The following is a 22,586-nucleotide window of genomic DNA, read 5'->3' on the forward strand; positions in this document are numbered from 1 at the left end:
CCTCACTTTCATCCCCTTTCTCACCCCTGCTGTTGGAGATGATGCTAAAGTCACATCATTTAATTGGAGAATTAAATCAGATTTAACATCCTCTATACACACTCACACTCACTCGCAGACAATTGAACAGAAAACACACACAAACACAGGGCTATTAAATCTGCTATAATCTTGCGCTAAATCCATCGTTCTGTATGAACTTCACAGCACCGTTCACATCCCATAAATTCCACATCATTTTCTCCGAGCATTGCCAATGGCAGATCCTGTGCTCCAAACCACAAGGGTTGTGTTATAGAAAACTGTTGGGAGTTTCATACTACCACACTACTTGTACTACTTTAACAGTACAGAATATAAACAGTGCACAGTGTGGACATTTTTCTGCATGCATGGAAAGTCAATCACAAAAAGCTTGATTGACAGGCGATCTGACCAATCAGAACGCAGATATTATGTGGTGTCTCTGCTATCCGCCATCTTGCCCGACAGCTATAGAAATCCATGTTAAAACTGAGTAAAAAAGTCTCCTCTGTGTCTCAGCACCACAAGGATTGCATTCATAGTGTTGCTATCATGACATATCTTCCATTAAAATATGCTGAATACCTGTGTAAATAATGTAAATATTAATTGTGTATATACACTGAACAAAATTGTTATTAACTGTATTAACTAACATTAACAAACAATGAAAAGTACATTTATTTCACTATTAGTTAATCTTTGTTAATGTTAGTTAATGTAAATACAGTCGTCCATTGTTTTTTTTTGTTAGTTCAAAGAGCATTACCTAATGTTAACAAACAACTTGTGATTTTAATATTTAATATTAATTTTAAGATTAATTAAATTAATATTAACTGAGATGAATAAATGCTGTAGAATATTGTTCATTCTTAGTTTATGTTAACTAATGGATCTTATTGTACCATCATCAGTTATTCAGAGAGAGAAAGTTAATTGGATTAAAATAACTGAATTGCTTATTTCTTAGGAGTACTACTGTTTTTATGTAACATTGCATACTATTTCCTCCTTGAATACTGTTTTTAGTAGGCAGTATACAGTATAGTGCAGTGTGCTGTAAGCAGTACATTATAATTCCATTCTGAACATCTCTTGATTAACATTCTGTGTTTAATAGTCCTTGTTCTATCTCTGAGTGCTTCTATCATTGTCAATCTCACTCATTGCTTTTCTATATCTTTCTTTTCTTTCTTTCTTTCTTTTTTTTTATTCCAGCAATTTCCCTTTTATATCTCTAATAGCCTCAAATTCATTTTTAAATGTGTTCATCTGCATATTGTTCTGGTGAAACCGAAAATACATATTCCTTCTTTCCACAGGGTGCTGTGAACAGAAAGTTGCAGTTGGTGATAATGTCCTCTCCACTTTGCCAAAGATAAAAACCAGCTGTCAAGCATTTTGAAGCCAGCAACGAAAGTTTTGGACAAGCTGTTCAGCCTCTTGTTCTGTGACGTTGTGCCTTTACTTGTCAGCTGAGGTCAGAGACTTTAACTTTTCCAGTGCTTTAAAAGTCTGTCCCTCTTCATACTGTATTGGCTTTATCTTGCATAATTGTGCATAGAGAATTCTAATAAAAAGGTAAAAATGTGTGAAATCGGACATATTAATGACCTAAGGATGTCTTTGGAAAAAGCTTGTGTGCTGAATACCTGAGCTGTTTGAAAATGTACAGTCCTAGCTGTGCTCTAATTTGAATTTCCTCATTAGTGGAAGATAATTAGTGAACATGGAGCCAACTTGGTTATTATGTGTGGGATAGACCGCTGGTATATACTGTCAGATGGTACATAGAGAGGGAGTTAATGAGGGCCAGACTGCATTCTGCTGGTAGGGACGGTGCACAAAACAGTTTAAGTTTGACTTAATAACTGACTTAAAAATTATGACTTAATTTGTGCGAGTTCACGAGGGGATTTGAAGTTCAATAAAGGAGTCTCAGTGTCAAGAGGAATAAAGATCTGCAAAGAAAAATGCAATTATTTTGTAAGAGAACCGAAGCATACTTTCAAAGTTTCTCCACGCAGAGTTAATATAGTCTCATTTGGTGAAGCTTGTGAAGATTATATATAATACGTTCTGATGTCTAATTCCTGGTGCTTCCAACTGCTACACAAGAGAGACACAAGTACACATACAAACAAACTGATTTGTTCTATTACATTTATTTTACTTTTTGTTCCTCCGTTTGCACTTTTCCCCTTTTCAAGGATGCGACTTAAAAACAAAACACAGCTACAGAGGAGGAAGATGTGGAGCAGATAATGAAAGAGGGACGGTGGCTGCTGTTTTCATGAGTTTTGCCTATGTAATTGGATTTGTGGAGGGTCAGTGCAGTAATAGTCATGAGGGTCTGCTGAACAGAAACTTGTGCATATGTATTTTGTGCCTCAGGAGTTTGTTTGATGAATGAAAATGAGCCCAGTAATACATCAGGATTCAAAACACATTTTATCTGTTCAGCTAGTCTCACTGATGAGAAAATGTTAAAAACATCCGGACTCAAACCGGATGAAAGTGAGTGACACAACAAAACCTGCCTGTGTAGAGATTTTTATTGATTACAACAGAATCATTCTTGTTTTGTTATGTCGTGCAGGGCAAATATGAGGGTTTACTTATTCAAAAGTATTTATTCAAAAAAAGAGACTGTGCCGATTTGGATACAGCCTATTTATATTGCAGAAAAGTACAGTGGTTCTCAGTCCTAGCACTGAAGCACACTGGCACAGCTCATTTTGGATGTCTTCAGTCACACTTTATATTAAGGTCCAATTCTCGCAATTAACAAACAATTAACTACAACGTTTATCTCAATAAACTCCTAATTTGCAGCTTATTAATAGTTAGCAAGGTAGTTGTTGTTTAGGTATTATGTAGGATTAGAGCTGCAGAATATGGTCATACAGAATAATGTATGTGCTAATAAACATCCAATATGTTAAAAATAGGCATGCTAATAAGCAACTTAATAGTTACAATTGGTCCCTATCCTAAAATGTTACCAAAACAGTGCTAAATCTTCACAGTAATAAACCGGAAAATAACAGTGTTAATGTTGCAAAATTCAGAAATTATGAAATAAATCTGATTCAGCTAAAAAGCATCTCTACACTCTAAAAATGCTGGGTTAAATACAACACAGTACTGGTTTTGACCCAGTGGTTGGCCTATACCCAGAAGGTTGGGTTAAACATTTAACCCAGCCGCTGGGTCAAAACAGGATGACTTTGGAAATGGCTTGTGTGCTGAATACCTGAGCTGTTTGAAAATGTACAGTCCTAGCTGTGCTCTAATTTGAATTTCCTCATTAGTGGAAGATAATTAGTGAACATGGAGCCAACTTGGTTATTATGTGTGGGATAGACCGCTGGAATCTACTGTCAGATGGTACATAGAGAGGGAGTTAATGAGGGCCAGACTGCATTCTGCTGGTAGGGATGGTGCACAAAACAGTTTAAGTTCAACTTAATAACTGACTTAAAAGTTAAAAAGCAGCTCTAAACTCTAAAAATGCTGGGCTGAATACAACCCAGCACTGGATATGTCCCAGCGGTTGGATTACTACCCAGTAGGTTGGGTTAAACTTTTAATATGGTTTGTCCATATTTCACACAGCACTGGGTTGTATTTAACCCAGCATTTTTTAGATTGTACAAAAGCCAACAGTGTCTTTATCCAGCTCAATAGTGTTTAAGTTTTGCTCTCATCTGATAGTGTCAATGTGGTCAAATTTTAGAATATTACTAAATATAAACTATCTTTTAAATCCACAGGGAGACATACAAAATATGCAGTGCTGAGATCCACTGGACTATAGAGATAGATCATATCAATCTTTGCATAATTTTTTGATAAAGTATGCTAAATGGATCCAGAAATATGTATGCTGATACAAACAAAACCTTGAGTATTTACAAACAAAATGGAATACAAACTCTCAATGTGTCTTGAATTAAATGTGGTGAAATGCTATTCTGAATTGTTCGGACCCAATTTAATGTGTATACTACAGTATATGTATAAATAATAAATGGGTGTAGAGACTAGTGTGTGTACCGGGTATTCCCTATATTATTATATTTTTATTATTATTATATAATTACTATATTATTATTATTATTCGGTATTTATCATTGTTATTGTTATTATTATTATTATTATTATTATTATTATTATTATTATTATTATTATTATTATTATTATAGGGACCCAACATGTATAGTAATACCAGTCATTTTTGACCTTGTGGGGACATTTTGTGGTCCCCATGAGGAAAACAGCTTATAATTGATAGTTTTTTGAAGTTATTTTCTGTGAGGTTTATGGGTAGGTGTAAGGTAGGGGGATAAAAATACAGTATGTACACTATAAAAACCAATACGTCTATGGAATGTTCCCATAAAACATGAAAACAGTGTGAGTGTGTATGTGTGTGTGAAGAGCACACACCCAGAGCAGGTTCAGCACAGTCCTTATACTGTTCAGGAGTGCAGTATGGAGAATCACCTAGAAATGAGAGAAAAGCAAAGAAACAGGAAAAAAATGTAAGTGCCAAATAAAAGTTTTTCATTCAGCCTTCTTAAATTAGTAATGAAACACTGAGTAGGAGAAAAACAAACCCAACCTTCACCCAGCCAAACTCAGCAGCACGACAAGGAAATAAACAACTGGGAATGCGTGTGTGTGTGTGTGTGTGTGTGTGTGTGTGTGTGTGTGTGTGTGTGTGTGCGCGCGTATGGAAGAGAGTTTTGTGCACGTCTGCACTTGCTCTTGGCCAAAGACGTATCCTGAATGTACATCACAGAGCAGTCACAATCAGTTAATGAATCTATAATTGCAGTATTAGAGCAGGGTGTCTGTGAGATAATTGTCCTGTCTTCAGCATCAATTGAAGTAGCAAGAGGTGGAGGTTGGCACCTATGGGTTAGAATTAATAGGGACCTTTATGAAAAAAGTGCAGCTTTATCAGATAGGTGAAAATGGAAAACAAATAGTGTCATTAAAAGAGACCGGTTGAAAATGAAAACGACTGCAGCACTAACTTTAAAGATCAGCTATTATGGGAGAGCATAAATTGGCATTAAGAATTGGACATAAAGGGCAATAAGCCACAATGAAGTTCATGAAATCATATTGTGAAATCATGGAAATATACTGCGTCTTTAAAAAGACCATTTAGCAACAGTTAAAGATGACTGTTTATGAATGGGCCAAAATTACTATTTTATCAGGGAAATGAAATTAAAATGGAATGTTTCTGAAGACCATTTTGCGGAGAGATCTTCCACACTTCTCAAATTATACAATATGTCAAGTTCACTCATGGTTTATGCTTACAAGCCCTTGCTGTCAGTTCGTGGGCTTGTTCCAAACTACCTTTGACCCATAGAAATCTATATTCTGTATTCTGTCCTTATCTAAAGAAGTTCCGTCAAGTTTTGCTCGGCTGAAAAATGCAAACCACAAATGCCACAAGCTATCAAGTTATCACTACACACAACCTCATGCTGACTTGCTTTCCCCCAGAATATGAGATGTGACCTCATTGAATGACTGTTCATAAAGAATTAAAGACCTTAGATGGGTTTACACAGAGAGGATGGGAACATTGGTCCCTGCTGGCTTCGTGATAGACAGTACAAACTCTATTTGTCATAACTATTCAGTCACAGACATTATTAGTGACATCTTCATTATGTCTGTCATCTGAATACATAAATAAAGGGTTGGAAATCTGTTCTGATTTGTATGCAAATTAAGTATTTAGACATCATAAAAGCTGTCATTTATGTCTATCACATATATAGTCACGGCTTCAAACATCATATTTAGTGTTTTTAAGAGAGGTTCCTCTTGGACAAAATGTATCATTACAGGACATTTCAGTGCAATCACATTGTGTAATTTTTATAGGCTTATTTGAAAACTACATGGTATGGGTGTTGAAACAGGGTTGGAACAAAACTCTGCAGGGCTCCGGCCCTTCAGGTATTGAGTTTGACACCCCTGGTGTAAGGGATGGGTTAACGGTGTAATTATAAATGTAATTACAGAAATGAATTACTGATGTAATTACAGTTATTTTTTTAAATATAAGTACAATGTGGGAAATATGTACGTACACAATAAGTGCATTGTATCACATGATTAATTTAAATGTTAAGTACATAGTAGTTATGGCCACTGAATATAAACAGGGACACATTTTTTAGTTTTATTATTGATACTTTGGCAAAAAAAAATAAAAAATAAAAAAAATAAAGTCACGATAAATTTTGAAACTGAAAAGTGAAATTGAAATGTGTTGTAGAAGTGAGAGAAGGTAAGTATGAAGAAAAAAAGATAAGTTTCAAGCACTGCTATGCTGGGACGTACCAGGCATGTAGACCATCCTGCAGTTGCAGTTTTCTACGATATAGCGCGTCTCACACTCGATACGGCAGGCAGACACACTGTACACCTGAAAGAGGCCTGCATCCAGGGCTCTGGACACACACTCGCCCCACGGAGGAGGAAGATATGTCAGCTGAAGGAGAAGAAAAGATTATAATGCATTTGACAGGCTGATTAGCATGTGATTGACATTCTCATGCAGTTACATTGGCAATAGATCTATTTTTATACAAACTTTTTTATTTTATTTAATTCTGGGGGTTGGTGGGAAGTATACTGTTTTTGACAACACCAGTGGTCAATGCAAATCTCTTTTATTTTATCTCAATAAACACCAATTAGTTTCATACTCTGACAGCATGCCGACAGAGCATTCACAGTCCATTTCCTAACCCTCTAATGTCATATCACACACACACACACACAACAGAGCATTCACAGTCCATTTCCTAGCACACGCACCACACACACGCACACGCACACACACACACACACACACACACACACACACACACACACACACACACACACACACACACACACACACACACACACACACACACACAAAAGTGCCCTGGAAGATAACTGTACTGGGCTGACAAAATGAATGTTTTTGAGCCAGAACTAATTTGTTATTACAGTTACTATTGTTTTGAATTAATTGGATTGGCATTAGAGTTTAGTTTGAGTGAATAAACTAGATTTTCACAAGCATAACTGTATTTTCCAGCTATGCCTATTTTGACCTTTTCTGCTTTCTGTACAATAGCTCACAGAAATTGATAATACATAATTAATTTTCATGTATTTGCTCAATTATGGCTGTATATCTCAACACTGCAAGCAAAAACAAAATAAATTGTCTAGTCAAATTTTACCTAAAAAGCAATGACAAAAGTTGAAAATCAATATAAAAAATTTAATTAAAAAAAAAATAGTAACACTTTACAATAAAGTTCTATTTGATAGCAGTATTCAATTATATTTCTTATCATGAACTGACAAAAATATTTATAAGCATGTATTAATTTCAGTAGATTTCAACATTTACTAATACATTATTAAAATCAAAAGTTGTATATGTTAATATTAGCTAATGGGCCTAAGCTTACATAAAACAATTCTATTTTTATTAACTAACATTAACAAAGTTTAATAAATAATGTAGCAAATAAATAGCTCATTGTTAGTTAATGCATTAACTAATGTTAACTAATAGCACCTTATTGTACCAAAAAGAAAAAATAAATAAATGCTTTCACTTAAAAATATATAAGTTACACAGCTAAAAAGTAAAGATAGGATGGAAGATTCAAAAATTTCATCTGTGGTCTGTTGCTTTTGATTTGACATCAAATCGATCAGACAGTCTCTTTCTATCTGAGTGGGAGGTTCTTAGCAAGACTAACCCACTATTATTGGATATGTTTGCTTGCTGAATAAATGAATAATATTCTATCCTCTGGATATTTCTACAATGGCATCTGTAACAGAAATTGGTGCAAAGCTTAATCCATGCATGTCAGAATAAAGTCAAAAAACCACCTTCATATCAGCCAGGAAAACATTAAAAAATATTCTGTGCACACCACATCACAATCATCGAAAAAAAAGTGAATTAGTTCCAATTTGGCACACAAAGCGCACAGAGTCCCTCCCTTCTGTTCTGCACAAGAGTGATATACAGTTGTATGAATTTATCATAAAATGATCATTAAAAGGATGGTTTACTGAGGTCTTTGTCTAAGAACTTTAAATAGACACAAGAAGCGCATTTTGTCAGATGCAGCAACAGGCTGGAAGGATTGTTTACTGTGTTACAGACAACTTCGAGCACGATCACACTCCACAATCCTCCATGAGCAAACACCCTGAACTGGTTCTCATATCAGTGAACCTGGCAGCAGATGGATGGGGGAGGCAGCAGGGAGGGAAGGGCGTGAATGTCAAGGGAGAGAGAAATATGGAGCAGGATTAAAGATTTAAGAGGGAATGACAAAAGAGATCGTAAACAACAAGGGGAAGAGACATGGGACAGGAAATGGCAGGTGGAGAGGAGGGGGACTCCATCTGCCCCAAAACAATAGGTTGCCCAACTCCACACTTCTTCAAGCATACATTACCCACGCTTTCATGCAGGTCAGCTTAGTCTTAGTTTTTAGTCTCAACGGGAGACATCATGGGTAATGCGGTCTTAAGACCGAAAGAGCCAAATATGAATAATGAGTTGACTTGGAGGGGATAAGAAGGCACATAATCTCTTTCCAACTGCGTCTGGAAACCACTGAGCATCAGGCACAGATTGAGGAACCGATTTCACGCGGCTGCTGATGGGAAAAAAAGATATCTGACAGGCAAATGAAATTTGTCAGTGGAGATAAAATCAAAGCTATTTTGGCATGGGAAGACTTAAAAAGGCCAGTCGTCTTACCTCTGCTCTGGGAATCAAAAATAAACCCAGCATCCAGATCTGATGCTGGGTATCAGAGGGGAAATGCTGACTAAAGCCTGCCGCTACAAACAATATCTTAAAAACAAAATCAACGACAGATTCTCTGGTAAACAGCCTTCTTAATAACTTCCTTTGCATTTCTGCAGGGTTCCTTCAGACTCTCTTTGAACTATATGAAAAACAAGCTTAATTAAGTGTTTGAAATCATGCTTTATCTGTGTATTACTAGTAGCTGTAATTTCATCAGTAATTCCAACATCAAAGGATAAAAAAATGTTTAAATAAAAGTACAAAAATTTACAATAAAACAGAAATATAAAAGCCTACCAGAAGAAATAGTTATTAAAAGGTTTTAAAGATTACCGGAAATGCCCCCAAATGTTACCTTATTGTAGCAGATGAGATCAAAACATAAACATGCCTACCAGAAGAAATTAGTCGTAGTTGTACGTATATATATATATATATATATATATATATATATATATATATATTATATATATATATATATATATATATATATATATATATATAATTTTTATTTTTTATTTTTTTTTTTTTTATATAGTTTTTTTTTTTTATTTTTGTTATGTTAAGGTTTTTATTTTTGTGTTTTTTGTTCTTTATTTTACATAATGTGATGTTTTTTAGGTCTTTTATTGTTTTAATACTGATGATTTTGGCATACAGCTCATGAAACCCAAAATTCCCTATCTCAAAAAATTAGCATATTTCATCCGACCAATAAAAGGAAAAGTGTTTTTAATACAAAAAAAGTCAACCTTCAAATAATTATGTTCAGTTATGCACTCAATACTTCGGGTCGGGAATCCTTTTGCAGAAATGACTGCTTCAATGCGGCGTGGCATGGAGGCAATCAGCCTGTGGCACTGCTGATGTGTTATGGAGGCCCAGGATGCTTCGATAGCGGCCTTAAGCTCATCCAGAGTGTTGGGTCTTGCGTCTCTCAACTTTCTCTTCACAATATCTTACAGATTCTCTATGGGGGTTCAGGTCAGGAGAGTTGGCAGACCAATTGAGCACAGTAATACCATGGTCAGTAAACCATTTACCAGTGGTTTTGGCACTGTGAGCAGGTGCCAGGTCGTGCTGAAAAACGAAATCTTCATCTCCATAAAGCTTTTCAGCAGATGGAAGCATGAAGTGCTCCAAAATCTCCTGATAGCTAGCTGCATTTGACCCTGCCCTTGATAAAACACAGTGGACCAACATCAGCAGCTGACTTGGCACCCCAGACCATCACTGACTGTGGGTACTTGAACACTGGACTTCAGGCATTTTTGGCATTTCCTTCTCCCCAGTCTTCCTCCAGACTCTGGCACCTTGATTTCCGAATGACATGCAAAAATTTGCTTTCATCCGAAAAAAGTACTTTGGACCACTGAGCAACAGTCCAGTGCTGCTTCTCTGTAGCCCAGGTCAGGCGCTTCTGCCGCTGTTTCTGGTTCAAAAGCACACGCCTGTGCACGGTGGCTCTGGATGTTTCTACTCCAGACTCAGTCCACTGCTTCTTCCGCAGTCCCCCAAGGTCTGGAATCGGTCCTTCTCCACAATCTTCCTCAGGGTCCGGTCACCTCTTCTCGTTGTGCAGCGCATTTTTGGCAAATTTTTCCTTCCCACAGACTTCCCACTGAGGTGCCTTGATACAGCACTCTGGGAACAGCCTATTCGTTCAGAAATTATCTTTCTGGGTCTTACCCTCTCGCTTTGAGGGTGTCAATGATGGCCTTCTGGACAGCAGTCAGGTCGGCAGTCTTACCCATGATTGCGGTTTTGAGTAATGAACCAGGCTGGGAGTTTTTAAAAGCCTCAGGAATCTTTTGCAGGTGTGTTAGAGTTAATTAGTTGATTCAGATGATTAGGTTAATAGCTCGTTTAGAGAACCTTTTCATGATATGCTAATTTTTTGAGATAGGAATTTTGGGTTTTCATGAGCTGTATGCCAAAATCATCAGTATTAAAACAATAAAAGACCTGAAATTTTCAGTTGGGGTGCAATGAATCTAAAATATATGAAAGTTTAATTTTTATCATTACGTTATGGAAAATAATGAACTTTTTTCACAATATGCTAATTTTTTGAGAAGGACCTGTATATATATATATTATATATAGATATATATATATATATATATATATATATATATATATATATTAATCACAGAACATAAGCAATTCCAACTGAACACTGATTTTCAGTGTCTCACTCAATTTAAAGATGCTGTCAAAAATACATGTCAAGCCCTTCCATTCTGATTACAATTGTGAAATAACCACGGACAAATATGGATATAACTAATAACGTTACTTTTTACTGAATTCATTTTATTGCATTTTTTTTTTTTTTATTAACAACACTATTAGCTATTATATGTTAAATTGATAGCTCTAATTATCACACATCGGTTTTTACAATCAGTTCTACTATTAACATTACAAATCAGTACAGGGGTGTGTGAGCTATAATTTTTAATTCAATCAGTTAACTGAGTTGTAGAAAATGCTGATGTTCCATTTACATTAATTATTCATTAATGATTAAGACAGTGAGAGTGTAAATCAGGGTTCTGCCCTTCATAATGACCTTCCCTTCTAGCATCAGTGTGTGTGAAGCTCGTAATTGCTCTATCTGTGATCACACTCAACTAACTCTGAGGGTAGATACTTTATATACTACCTTCTGTCACTACGCAGCTCTAATGAACACATAAGCTTTTTGATCACTGTGCGTTTCAAATAAATTTCTGAAAAAAAAAAAGTAAAGTGCTGTTAAAATTTTGGGGTCTTTTTTTTTTATCTAAAAATGCACTGTTACTGGCAACTAGGGACAGAGAGTTAAGCACTCAAGTTCAAATTTATACTATCTCAAAGAGCTGTGCAAGTTGTAATAAGATTCTTTGTGCTACATGTGCATTCGCTACATGAAGATTTTTTTTTCTTTTTTTGTGAAAAGAAAGAAAAAAATCATTTATATGTTCTCAAAGAAAAGCAGTTCCAGCCATAATGTTTTAAGGAGCAGCTAAAGCTTCTTCTTACTCTGTTTTTATCTTAATAACAAAAACAAAAAAGGTTATTGATTTTGTGTAGATACATGAATATGAAGAATGGTAGTGCAGTTAAATACTACACAAAGCATTTCACATCCATGACAATACAGATATTTTTGATTAAATGATAACAACAATCCATTTCAAACCAACTGGTTTAAACTCATTAATTCATACCATATACCACAACTTGAACTGATAAAACCAGAAAACAATGTTAATATTCTAAAGCAAATTTCTCATAGTGACTAAGAGACCATGATATTGGCAAAAGTCATGTAAATGAATGCTGGAAATGACAGTTTGTTTCTTCAAACTAGTCTGTAGACCTAATTTAGCATATTTACTGGGAGAGAATTGAGGGGGGTTATTCTGCCAGAGGGATCACTAGAGACACTTTTTTTTTCTTTTTGGGTCCTATAAGCCTAAAGTAAAGTTAATTAACCAGTGCTAAATTTACAGAGCTCCCAGCTGAGCTAAAGCACAACAGGAATGAAAAGGCATTTCTGAGAGGAAAATGTCATTCAGACTCAATCCATGAACTCAAGACTCTTCAATCAACTGAAAGGCCATTGCTGCTCACCCTACTAGCTGCATTCATATTACATGGCTTTAGAAATTGGCCACATTCACCTTGTTTGCTCTTTTCTCCTTCTCTTTGGGTCTTTTGTAATGGGTTTCTTGCAATATTGCATCAGCAAGTCATTACCGCCCCTGGCTAGGACATTAGGATTAATGATAATTAGTTGGAGATACAGCCTCCTGGTCAGAAGATATTTAAAAACAAATAATTTTCTCAAAAACTAAAGGAATGTTCTGTTCTTGTAAGGTAAAGTAAAAAAAAAAGTGATGAAATGTAATGTTCAGACAAATTATGCTTGGATCCGAAGGACAATTTGATGTTATGGTCCATTTTTTACAGTACATCTGAAGGGGCGAGACAGAGAGCAAGACATATTCAGTGAACATGTGAGCACAAGCTGTGCTCTCAGTGCATCCTGGGAGTGACTGAGATACAATTCCAAAAATATCAATCAATCAATCAATCAATCAATCAATCAATCAATCAATCAATCAATGTCACAAAATAAAGAACATACTTTCTGAATTCAAACAATGTTGTCAATGTCAATGTCAATTTTATTTATATAGCACTATTAAACACAACCATGGGTTGACCAATGTGCTGCACAATAAAAACATTTCAATAAGACAATACAAAATAAAACTATAAAAGTAACAGTACACTACAAAAATTCTCATTTATAAAACACCAAATCAAAAAGGTAAGTTTTCAATATGGATTTAAAAACAGATAGTGAAGGTGCAGATCTAATACAGTGGGGCAGAACATTCCACAATTTTAGGGCAGCTACTGAGAATGCGCAGTCACCCTTGCATTTTAGCCTCGACTTTCAGATGCATAATAATCTCTGGTTGGACGACCAGAGAGACAAGTGGGGCAGATGTTCAGTCAATAAATCTGAGAGATAAGTAGGGGCCAGACTGTTTAATGATTTAAACACTAAAAGAAGAATTTTAAAATGAACTCGATAGCACACAGGCAACCAGTGTAGAGAATGTAAAACCGGTGTAATATGATCCTGTTTTTTGGGGCACGTTAAAAGCCTTGCAGCTGCATTTTGAACTATCTGCAATTGGGATAGGGCTGACTGACTAATCCCAACATGCAAAAAGTTGCAGTACAGTAGTCTAATCTAGATTTAAGGGCAGATAGATTTGAGTGTCGTCTGCATCGCAATGGAATGACAGACCATGCTTCCTAAAAATATAACCGAACAGGAGCATATACTATATAATGAAAAAAGAATAGGAGCTAGAATGGAACCCTGTGTAACACCACACGACAAAGAAGCTACCTCAGATGAGTGTTCACAAATGTTAACTCTGAAACTTCGATTGGAGAAATATGAATTAAACTATTCAAGAGCAATTCCTTTTATGCCTACACAGTGCTCAAATTGAGCAAGCAAGATAGTATGGTCCACAGTGTCAAAAGCAGCGCTCAAGTCTAGGAGCACCAGCACAGCATGATCCCCAGCATCACCAGCTAATAGAAAATCATTTAAAACCTTCAGAAGTGCAGTCTCAGTCGAGTGGTGTTTTCTAAAACCTGATTGAAAGACCTCAAAGATCTTATTTTCATCTAGAAAATTTTGAAGTTGTTGCAGAACTACTTTTTCTAAGATCTTTGAAATAAAAGACAGATTTGAAATGGGTCTATAGTTGGCTAAAAAAGAAGGATCTAGGTTCGGCCTCTTAAGCAAGGGATAAACTGTGGCATGTTTTAGAACATCAAACACAATACTAGTATCCAAACATCGATTTATCATGGTCACAAGATAGGGGACCCACTGCATCAAAAACTTGTTTGAGGAAATGTGGTGGAATAGCATCAATGGAGGAGCCAGACGGCTTTAACTGAAACACTATTTCTTGAAGTTGTATAAAAGAAATAGGTTCAAACTGGCTGAACTCAGCAGAACAAACAGAAGAAATGGAAGGATCAAAAGCAGGTGAAGATATCCCCAACCTGATATCACTGATCTTATCAGTAAAAAAATCTAAGAAAGTCATCACACACTAACAAACAGCTAGATTAACAACAGCAACTCAAAAGCTATGTTTATTGTTGGTAAGATGCTGAATGTGCACAGTGAGATTTATAGCATCCTGCCATGTCCTGAGGGACATCCAGGCCTGAGAAAAGAGCAATAAATGAATGTGTTGTTGAAAATGGTCTCCATGACACACATTACTGGGCATGAAGAGCACTGGGACTTTTGCCCGTGGGTTGGCCAAGTTGTCAAAACCAAGTTTGTAACAAATAGTTTCAGGGAAAAAGTTCTGATCTTGTCAGGCTGGCTAATTTGTTCAACGGGGAGGGTAGTTAATATATCAGCCGATCTTTCCAGCACATTCGGAACCACATACTAACCACACGCCTGTCGTGGTACCACTATTAACAAACTATTAGCAAAGTTCACAGTAAATATAAAGTTCAAACATCTGTGGTTTTCTTTCTTTTTTTCTTTTCTTTCTTTCTTTCTTTCTTTTTTTTTATAAATTATATTAATACAATGCAATAAATAAAGTATAGTATAATAATGTTTTATTATGCAAGGGTGCATTAAATTGATCCATCAAATAACTTTATATTATACTTTACAAACTTATGTTTATACCAAATAAATACATTTTAATAAAATTTCACAATATTACTGTTTTACTGTTATTTTGATCAAATAAATTTAGCCTTGGTGAGTATAAGAGACTTCTCTCAAAAAAAAAAAAATCTTACCATCCCCAACCGTTTGAACGGTATTAAACAAAAAATTGGAGGCAGCTCTAAAGACACTAAAAAGTGAGTCTACTGCATTAGCTGCACACTAGTGCCTACACAGGCATTAAAGTTAAGAGATTTATGATAGAACATTGATATATTTAATGGATAATGTTTAAAAACATGCTGGGAAAAATATATATTATTAAAACCAAGTCACAAAAAGGACTTGTTCTGAACTGTGACCTAACATGAATGAACGCATCAACACAATAACGCCTCCACAGTAACACGTCAGTGGCTACTTTCAAATCATTGCCTCCTTTGCCTGCCCACTGACACCCAGTGCATTTTCCAAACGAAGTGCCTGATTGTGTTAGTTACAGGGTTATATTTTTGGTTCAGTGCATGTCAGTGTGAATTGTTTGTAAGCAAGTAAATGCCTGTTCTACATGATCACAAAAAATGTAATAATTGAAATTATTATTAATACATATAATTTATGAGACACAAAGCTAGTAGCAATGGTTACTGTTTGGCTCAACTCGACGTTTGAACAAGAATTAAAGTTCCTTTAATAATAATAATAATAATAATAATAACAAAAAAAAATATTATTATTATTAATAATTAAAATGTGTGTGATGTAGGTGTTTTCAGGGTAACACTTGAGAATAATGGTCTGTTGTTAACAAATAACTATGCAGGAAGTAATAGGTAGTACTACATTAACACTGAACTTAATACTATTAACTAATATGGAAGCAATATTAACTAAGCAGTAAGTACTGTAATAGCAAATTTAGGACAAAAGTAGTTCCTCATTAGGTATTATAGTAATACTAAATAAAAATATCCGCATTGAGAACTACTTGCTAACTATGACCAATCAGTAAAGAATAACCATTTAGTTACTAATCACAACAGTAACATGTCTAAAGGTAAAGTATTTATTCTTAACATGGTCATAAATTGTGTTTTTAAGATTTTTTTATTTCAAATTTTTTTTTTTTTTTTTTTTTTTTTTTTTTTTTTTGCAGAAACTAATTAATGAATATTATCAATAAATCAAATAAATTTTAAATATTCATGAAGTAATGCTTGTGAAATCAATGTCAGCCCCTCACTAATTACTCAAGCATTACCTTGTCAGCCCACAGGTACCACTAGTAATCTGTAATTTAATACATTTTTGACATGTAACCAGGGCTTGAAAACGGAAAAAAAATTCAATCGGTTCACTCCGAGCAGAATCGATATTTTTTGACTTGTAACCAGGGCTTGAAACTCTGATATTATTACTGATCCGAAACCGGTTAGGGTGTAAGAAATACCGGTTAATATCGTTATTTTTAATAAAAAATGAGCAGAATCGATATAAATAAAATAAATAAATAAAAAAACAATTTTCTTATAAAATTATATGCCTATAGTTTGCCTAATAATAATAATAATAATAATAATAATAAAGTACAGCATTTTTTTTTTACTCAAAAAGAAAAGGAAAAAAAAGAGATCTGGTAACATTAGCCAAAAACCCGCTGTGCTTAGTCAGCCAATACAGCATTATTATCTTTTTTTTTTTTTTAATTTTAAGATATTTAAAAATGTTTGCTGCATTGTTAAAACAAACAAACAAACAAACAAACAAACAAACAAACAAACAAAAAAACCCTTGTATAAGATTGCATTTTGAGAGTGAAAAAAAACCCATAATTCGCGGCTCACGTCGCATTTTATTAGCCCTATTACTTTCCAAAATAATGAAAACTAAAATGCCTGTAGGCTAAAGCAAAATGTTTGCAAACATTATAAAACAGTTATTAGTTTCTCTCCGAAACAAATCTTCTAAAGTTTAGGCTATAAAAACGTCAATCCAAAAACAAATTATTTTAAGGTGAGCTGATGCCTACCTCTCTCATTCGGCAAGAATCCAAATGTTTCCATATTCCCGACGTATGTGGATGCTAAAATATTATTTATTATATAGTGTTTGTACTTTCATCGACATAAAACATCATCCTTCACATCGGCTATATTAGCACAGTGAGGCGCGGTCACGCTGAACGCAACAAATTTTGTACAACGGAGCAGTGTAACTTTTTTATTTGTTTCTTTAACTGTATTTTATTTTGATAATGAACAGGCTTATATTACAATTATGTTGTGTGTGTGCGTAAGGCGTCGGTGCGATGGTCATACCAACACTGGTTGATTATTCAGAAGCAAGACATTATTCAAAGCTGTCAAGCTTTTGCTAAATAATTAAAACTGTCAAGCTTTTGCAAAATAAAGAAAACTACTCTCTACTGTTTCATTTTCCTTTCCGAAAACTTTGGAACATGTCACAATGAACCATAATTTAGCACATTTTTTCTTTCGTTTGTTAATCTGTAAATATGATTTAAGTGAAATATATTTAGTGTATATGCCTATATTCCTTTTTATGTAAGCCTATAGTTTTTCTGTTTTCTCCATTCACAGAAGCGCTGCAGGTGCGTGTGATCTGTTGAATTTATCTTACACTATCCTCAGATAAACTCTAAGGGCGGTGCATTGCCATTGCGATTTACCCATGATTGAGTTCACAGCTGAGCGAACATTTCACTCGTTGGCTTCAGCGTCACATTTGCATAGACAGTACTACTGGAATTTATGATTGGTTGACAGCAAATTTCAAATATTAAATGGAACTATAAAATAACGTTATTAACCAGTTAATGGCCATTTCAAATTTTCGATTCTGTTCGGAACTATAAAATTTGATTTCATTTCTGTTTCTGGTTCTGTTCCTGTCAAAATTTCATTCGTTTCCGGTTTTTGTTCCAGTTCAGAGCCCTGCATGTAACTGTTGTGATTAGTAATTAATTGGTCATTCTTTATCAATTGGTCATAGTTAACACGTAGTTCTTAATGAGTATATTTTATTTAGTAATTATTTAATATGTTACAAGGAACTACTTTTTGTCCTAAATTTGCTATTTCTTACTGCTTAGTCATCTTGCTTCCATATTAGTTTGTATTAAGCTCAATGAAGTACTATCGCTGAATAAATAAATAAATAAATAAAAGATTAATTGAAATTTACAGTTTTTCTTAAGGTAAGTGGTTGCAATCAATTTATTTTAGCTACATTTAAATAAACTAATTTTGTTGGAAATTAGTCAACTAAATTTATTTAAATGTAGATAAAATAAATTGATTAAAACCACTTACCTTAAAAAAAAAAAATTGTAAATTCAATTAATTTTTTTTTTTTCAGTGTACCTATTACTTCCAGCATAATTATTTGTTAACAACAGACCATTATTCTAAAGGGTTACCATAATCAGCACATCTAACATCCTATGTTTAAAGAAAAGTTATATTTAACTTGATAGTATAGTAATTAGTAATTATAACTCTTTGTCTGAACTTGATTTAATCATGGACAGTAGTTCCACATGACAACCTATTATCTCTACTCAAATACTTAATGTAGGATGAACTAAAGTGAATAGAGTGAACTCAACTAAAATTAGACATGTCCCAACAACTGGAATTAATTGTGTCCAAATAACTTGATTGAGTCATGTGGAGCACTGTCCATCTGTAGTAGTTTTGGATGTGCGTATGACAATAGACTTTCAGTAAATAGTCTATAGTCAGAGAGATTTTTGGATGTTTTGAATTGAAAATCACTTACAAACATACTGTACTGTATATGACCATTATTCATCACCTGGATTGTTCAAAACTCTTCTAAACATGACAGAGCCAGTTATACTTTTCCTATGCAAAGATGTCAACCACAATAGTGTGCAGAAGACAGACTTGCTAACTGCAAAGAGTAACATTACACCACAGGTGTATAAAAATATACATTAATCACAGTACATAAAGTAGGAAAATTGTTTTGTATTACATGTTTTCTGAAATGTTATGTATAAATGATGCATTGTCTAATTAAATATGCACTAATTTGCCTACATTTCTAGAAGAAAAATCTGAACACTGGATAAAGTCAGGTTAAAAATTCTTCTTTCATTTTGTTGACATATTAGAGTTGAAGTTGTTTACATTGGGGACTTTGAATATCTCTTTTATCACTCCATAAATCAAAAATACTGTCAACAGCCAGAAAAAATAAACCATGTTTTTAGGAATAAAATGTCATATAAATCAGGCGAATGATATATGAATAAACTGCTCAAAATAAAGATAAGAATAAAACTTTAAAGTTTGGTATATGTAAGTGCTACTGAAGAGAAGATTTCTGCCTCAGTGCACGAGGAAAAAAAATATTTTGTGAAAAATGCCTTTCAAGATATCTATTGTAACTAGATAGATAGATAGATTTCAATTTTGATTAATGGCAAATTACCACAAGGAACAGAGAGTGATCAAACACCGGTTTAATACTGTATATTTTTAACCACTTAATTCTATAAATGTTCATATTAAGCTTACATTTCTCAACATTTAGAATAATCTTGTAAATTCTACAACATTGTGTTAACATAATTTCTGTTTATTTAGACTGTGCGGCAGACCACTGACATGAGCCAGAGGCAGCTTGCATTTTGTTGTAAGATTGGTTTATGATTGTTTGTTTGTGATTAGTTTGCACATTCGCATGACTGTTTTAGACTTTGGGGTGAAAAAACTTTACAATCTTTTATGTGTGAGAACGGTGCTTTGTTTCCACTTCTTGGAGATTGGGAGGGGTTGGTTGCAGGCGGTGAGCGATTGGCCCACTCCTACAATTTCACTGCAGCTCAAAAGTTTCTTATGGTTAGCCTCATATTACAGGAGGTTTGTGCAGGATTTTTCTACCATTACAGGACTGCTTTTTCACCTGCTGTCCTTCCCATGGACTGAGGGGTGTCAAAACTCTTTTGCTGTCCTGAAACAGGCTCTGGCCATAGCCCCTATATTGGCTCCCCCTGATCCGGCTCTTCCCTTCATTCTGGACATGGACGCCAGCAGTGTGGGTATGGGAGCTGTTCTCTCTCAGGGAGGAACTGGGGGAGAATGGGTCGTGGCCTACTACAGCAAAGCGTTCAAAAAATTTACAGTGTTGTTTTAACTCTATGCAAGTGTTAAAAAAAGTAACATTATGTGTGTTAGTTTAACTCTGTTTGATGTGGGCCTATATAAACACTGAGAAAGTATTAATTTTTCCACTGAGAGTGTTAATTGAACGCTTTCAAATTTGCTGTGCATGAATACCTCTATGAAAGTGATTTATATTCCTCATTATTTAATAAAAGTAATAACAGCATATAAAACAAAACTGTACAATACAAAATTCTTAAATCAAATCTGGGTTAAATCTGAATGGATCAAGCGACTTTTGCAGTTTATCACTTGATAGAGCTGCAGATGCACAGTGCACATTTGGTTAAATTGACCAACACAAGAAAAAATAATAGTTTTGCTTAAAGTGTATTGCCTAAAAATAAATATAAAACTATTATACCAAAATATATTACACATTGTTTAGCTAAATGAAAAGCAATCTAAAACTGCTGTAGAAAGATAAGAATTGTCAAAAAAAGAGAGATAGAGAGAAAAAGGTGGGGTGGGGGGGGGGGGGGGGGGGGAGAGAGAGAGAGGGTAGATAAAGGTAGGTGAGAGGGAGGGAGTGACAGATAAAAGTAGCCCAGGGAGAGATGTTGATACCCTCCCTAACCTGGACACTGCAGCAGATAAGTGAACACCAGCCTTACACTCTCAGATAACAGCAAGGAGGGCGAAGGCTGCAGACACTCTGACAGAAACACAGCAGCTGCATATGTATCATCCATAAGAGTTTATAAAGGTTGCTGTGACCAGACAGATGCTTTCGACTAAAAAAAAAATGATAAGGAATAAAACGCACACCACTGAAGGCTTGCCAAACAGTCCTAATGTTCATAAACATAATTACACACCACAACTATAGAGGGCTGAGGTTACTAGCACACTGTCATTAGCCTGTATTTCAGTTTAACAGCCACCTAAACAACAATTAACATAATCAAACAAAACCTGTAATCATCTGTGAGTGCAATTAACAAGGAAGCAGCAAATAAACCTGTAGTCCCTTACATGTCCAACAAAAAAAGAAACAACTTGGGCATCATTACTCAGGATTTTCTCCTTCATCAAATGTGTAAGGTGTAACAATGTTACGCTCATGTTTTGTCTTTGTCAGTATTTCCGTCTCCTGACTTCAGACCTTTTCTGCTTCTTCAGCTGTATGGTGCTATTATGGAGAACAGTCTACAGTCTCATATAAGTGTACACCATTCAGATGACTCTTCACAAAAACACTTAATACCATGTGTGGAACTGCTGAATTAGCACCAAACTAATTATTAAACATGGAAATAACTATTTTCTCACAAAAACACAATGCTAAAACTCAAATATGTGTTTACATGCTCATGCACTACAAATCATCTTGCACTGTCCCCCAGCCTGCTGCTTGACTAACAATGTTTCTCTTTGCACATTGTGGTGGGAGGAGCAAACGACAGACACAGTGGGGTGGCGTCAGGCCTCGGAGAGGCTTTTATTAACAGAAAATAAACCAAAAACGGGGAAATAAGTGTCCAAAAGGGGAGGTATGTCCAAAATAAACAGGGAATCTGGTGTCCCCGTCTGGCCTGATGGCCGTGTAAACGGGTGCGATTCTCATCCGGACCACGGGTCCGGCAGCTCATGTCTCTTCCTGGACTCACGAGGACACCACTGTGCATGCACAGGGATGAGACCGGTCTCCCGAGGAGAGGCGCGTTGGGCTTTCTAAAAAGCGGCGGTGATGAGGCTCCATTTACATCAGGTGTACCCCATTACACGCTGCCAGCCCTGGCTCGTCCAGCGCCCCTTCTCTCTCACACACCCACTCCTGTCGGGAGCCTGGTGAAGGGCGGCGATTTGGGACGGGGTGCTGATGATAATTAGAGGGGAGGCAGCTGACTCGTCACAACATGTACAGTATTATGTGAAGCATTCGTATAGTCTATATATTTTTCTTTTTCAGTCAGTGGGTTAGTTGTGTATAGGTACAGTGTTTATGTGTAGCATTTGTATAGTTTGTATTTTTTTATTTATTTTTTTCCCAGTTTATGTATAGGTAGACATTTATATATAGTATTTAAAGTCAAAATCTGTCAGTAGGTTAGTTGTGTATAGGTATAGTATTATGTGAAGTATTTGTATAGTCTGTATTTTTTAGCTTATGTATAGGTAAACTTTTATATATAGTATATTTATAGTCAAAATCTGTCAGTAGGTTAGTTGTGTATAGGTTTATACTGTTTTACTTCATTGTTGTATGTCTGTATCTATGTAGCACCATGGTCCTGTGAGG

At 35.2% G+C, this 22,586-nt stretch overlaps 1 protein-coding gene across 1 annotated transcript in view; it reads right to left on the minus strand.

The window, feature by feature from the left end:
• Window positions 1–22,586, minus strand: part of LOC109052060 (acid-sensing ion channel 2-like) — a 48,509-nt gene that overhangs the window by 10,835 nt on the left and 15,088 nt on the right. The window contains exons 3-4 of the mRNA XM_042720194.1: window positions 6,406–6,556; window positions 4,480–4,536 (exon numbers count right to left, since the gene is read on the minus strand). Coding sequence (XP_042576128.1) covers window positions 4,480–4,536; window positions 6,406–6,556 — 208 coding nt within the window. The remainder of the gene's footprint in view (window positions 1–4,479; window positions 4,537–6,405; window positions 6,557–22,586) is intronic.

The sequence above is a fragment of the Cyprinus carpio genome, chromosome B3 (genome assembly GCF_018340385.1).
Source record: "Cyprinus carpio isolate SPL01 chromosome B3, ASM1834038v1, whole genome shotgun sequence".
Lineage (NCBI taxonomy): Eukaryota > Metazoa > Chordata > Actinopteri > Cypriniformes > Cyprinidae > Cyprinus > Cyprinus carpio.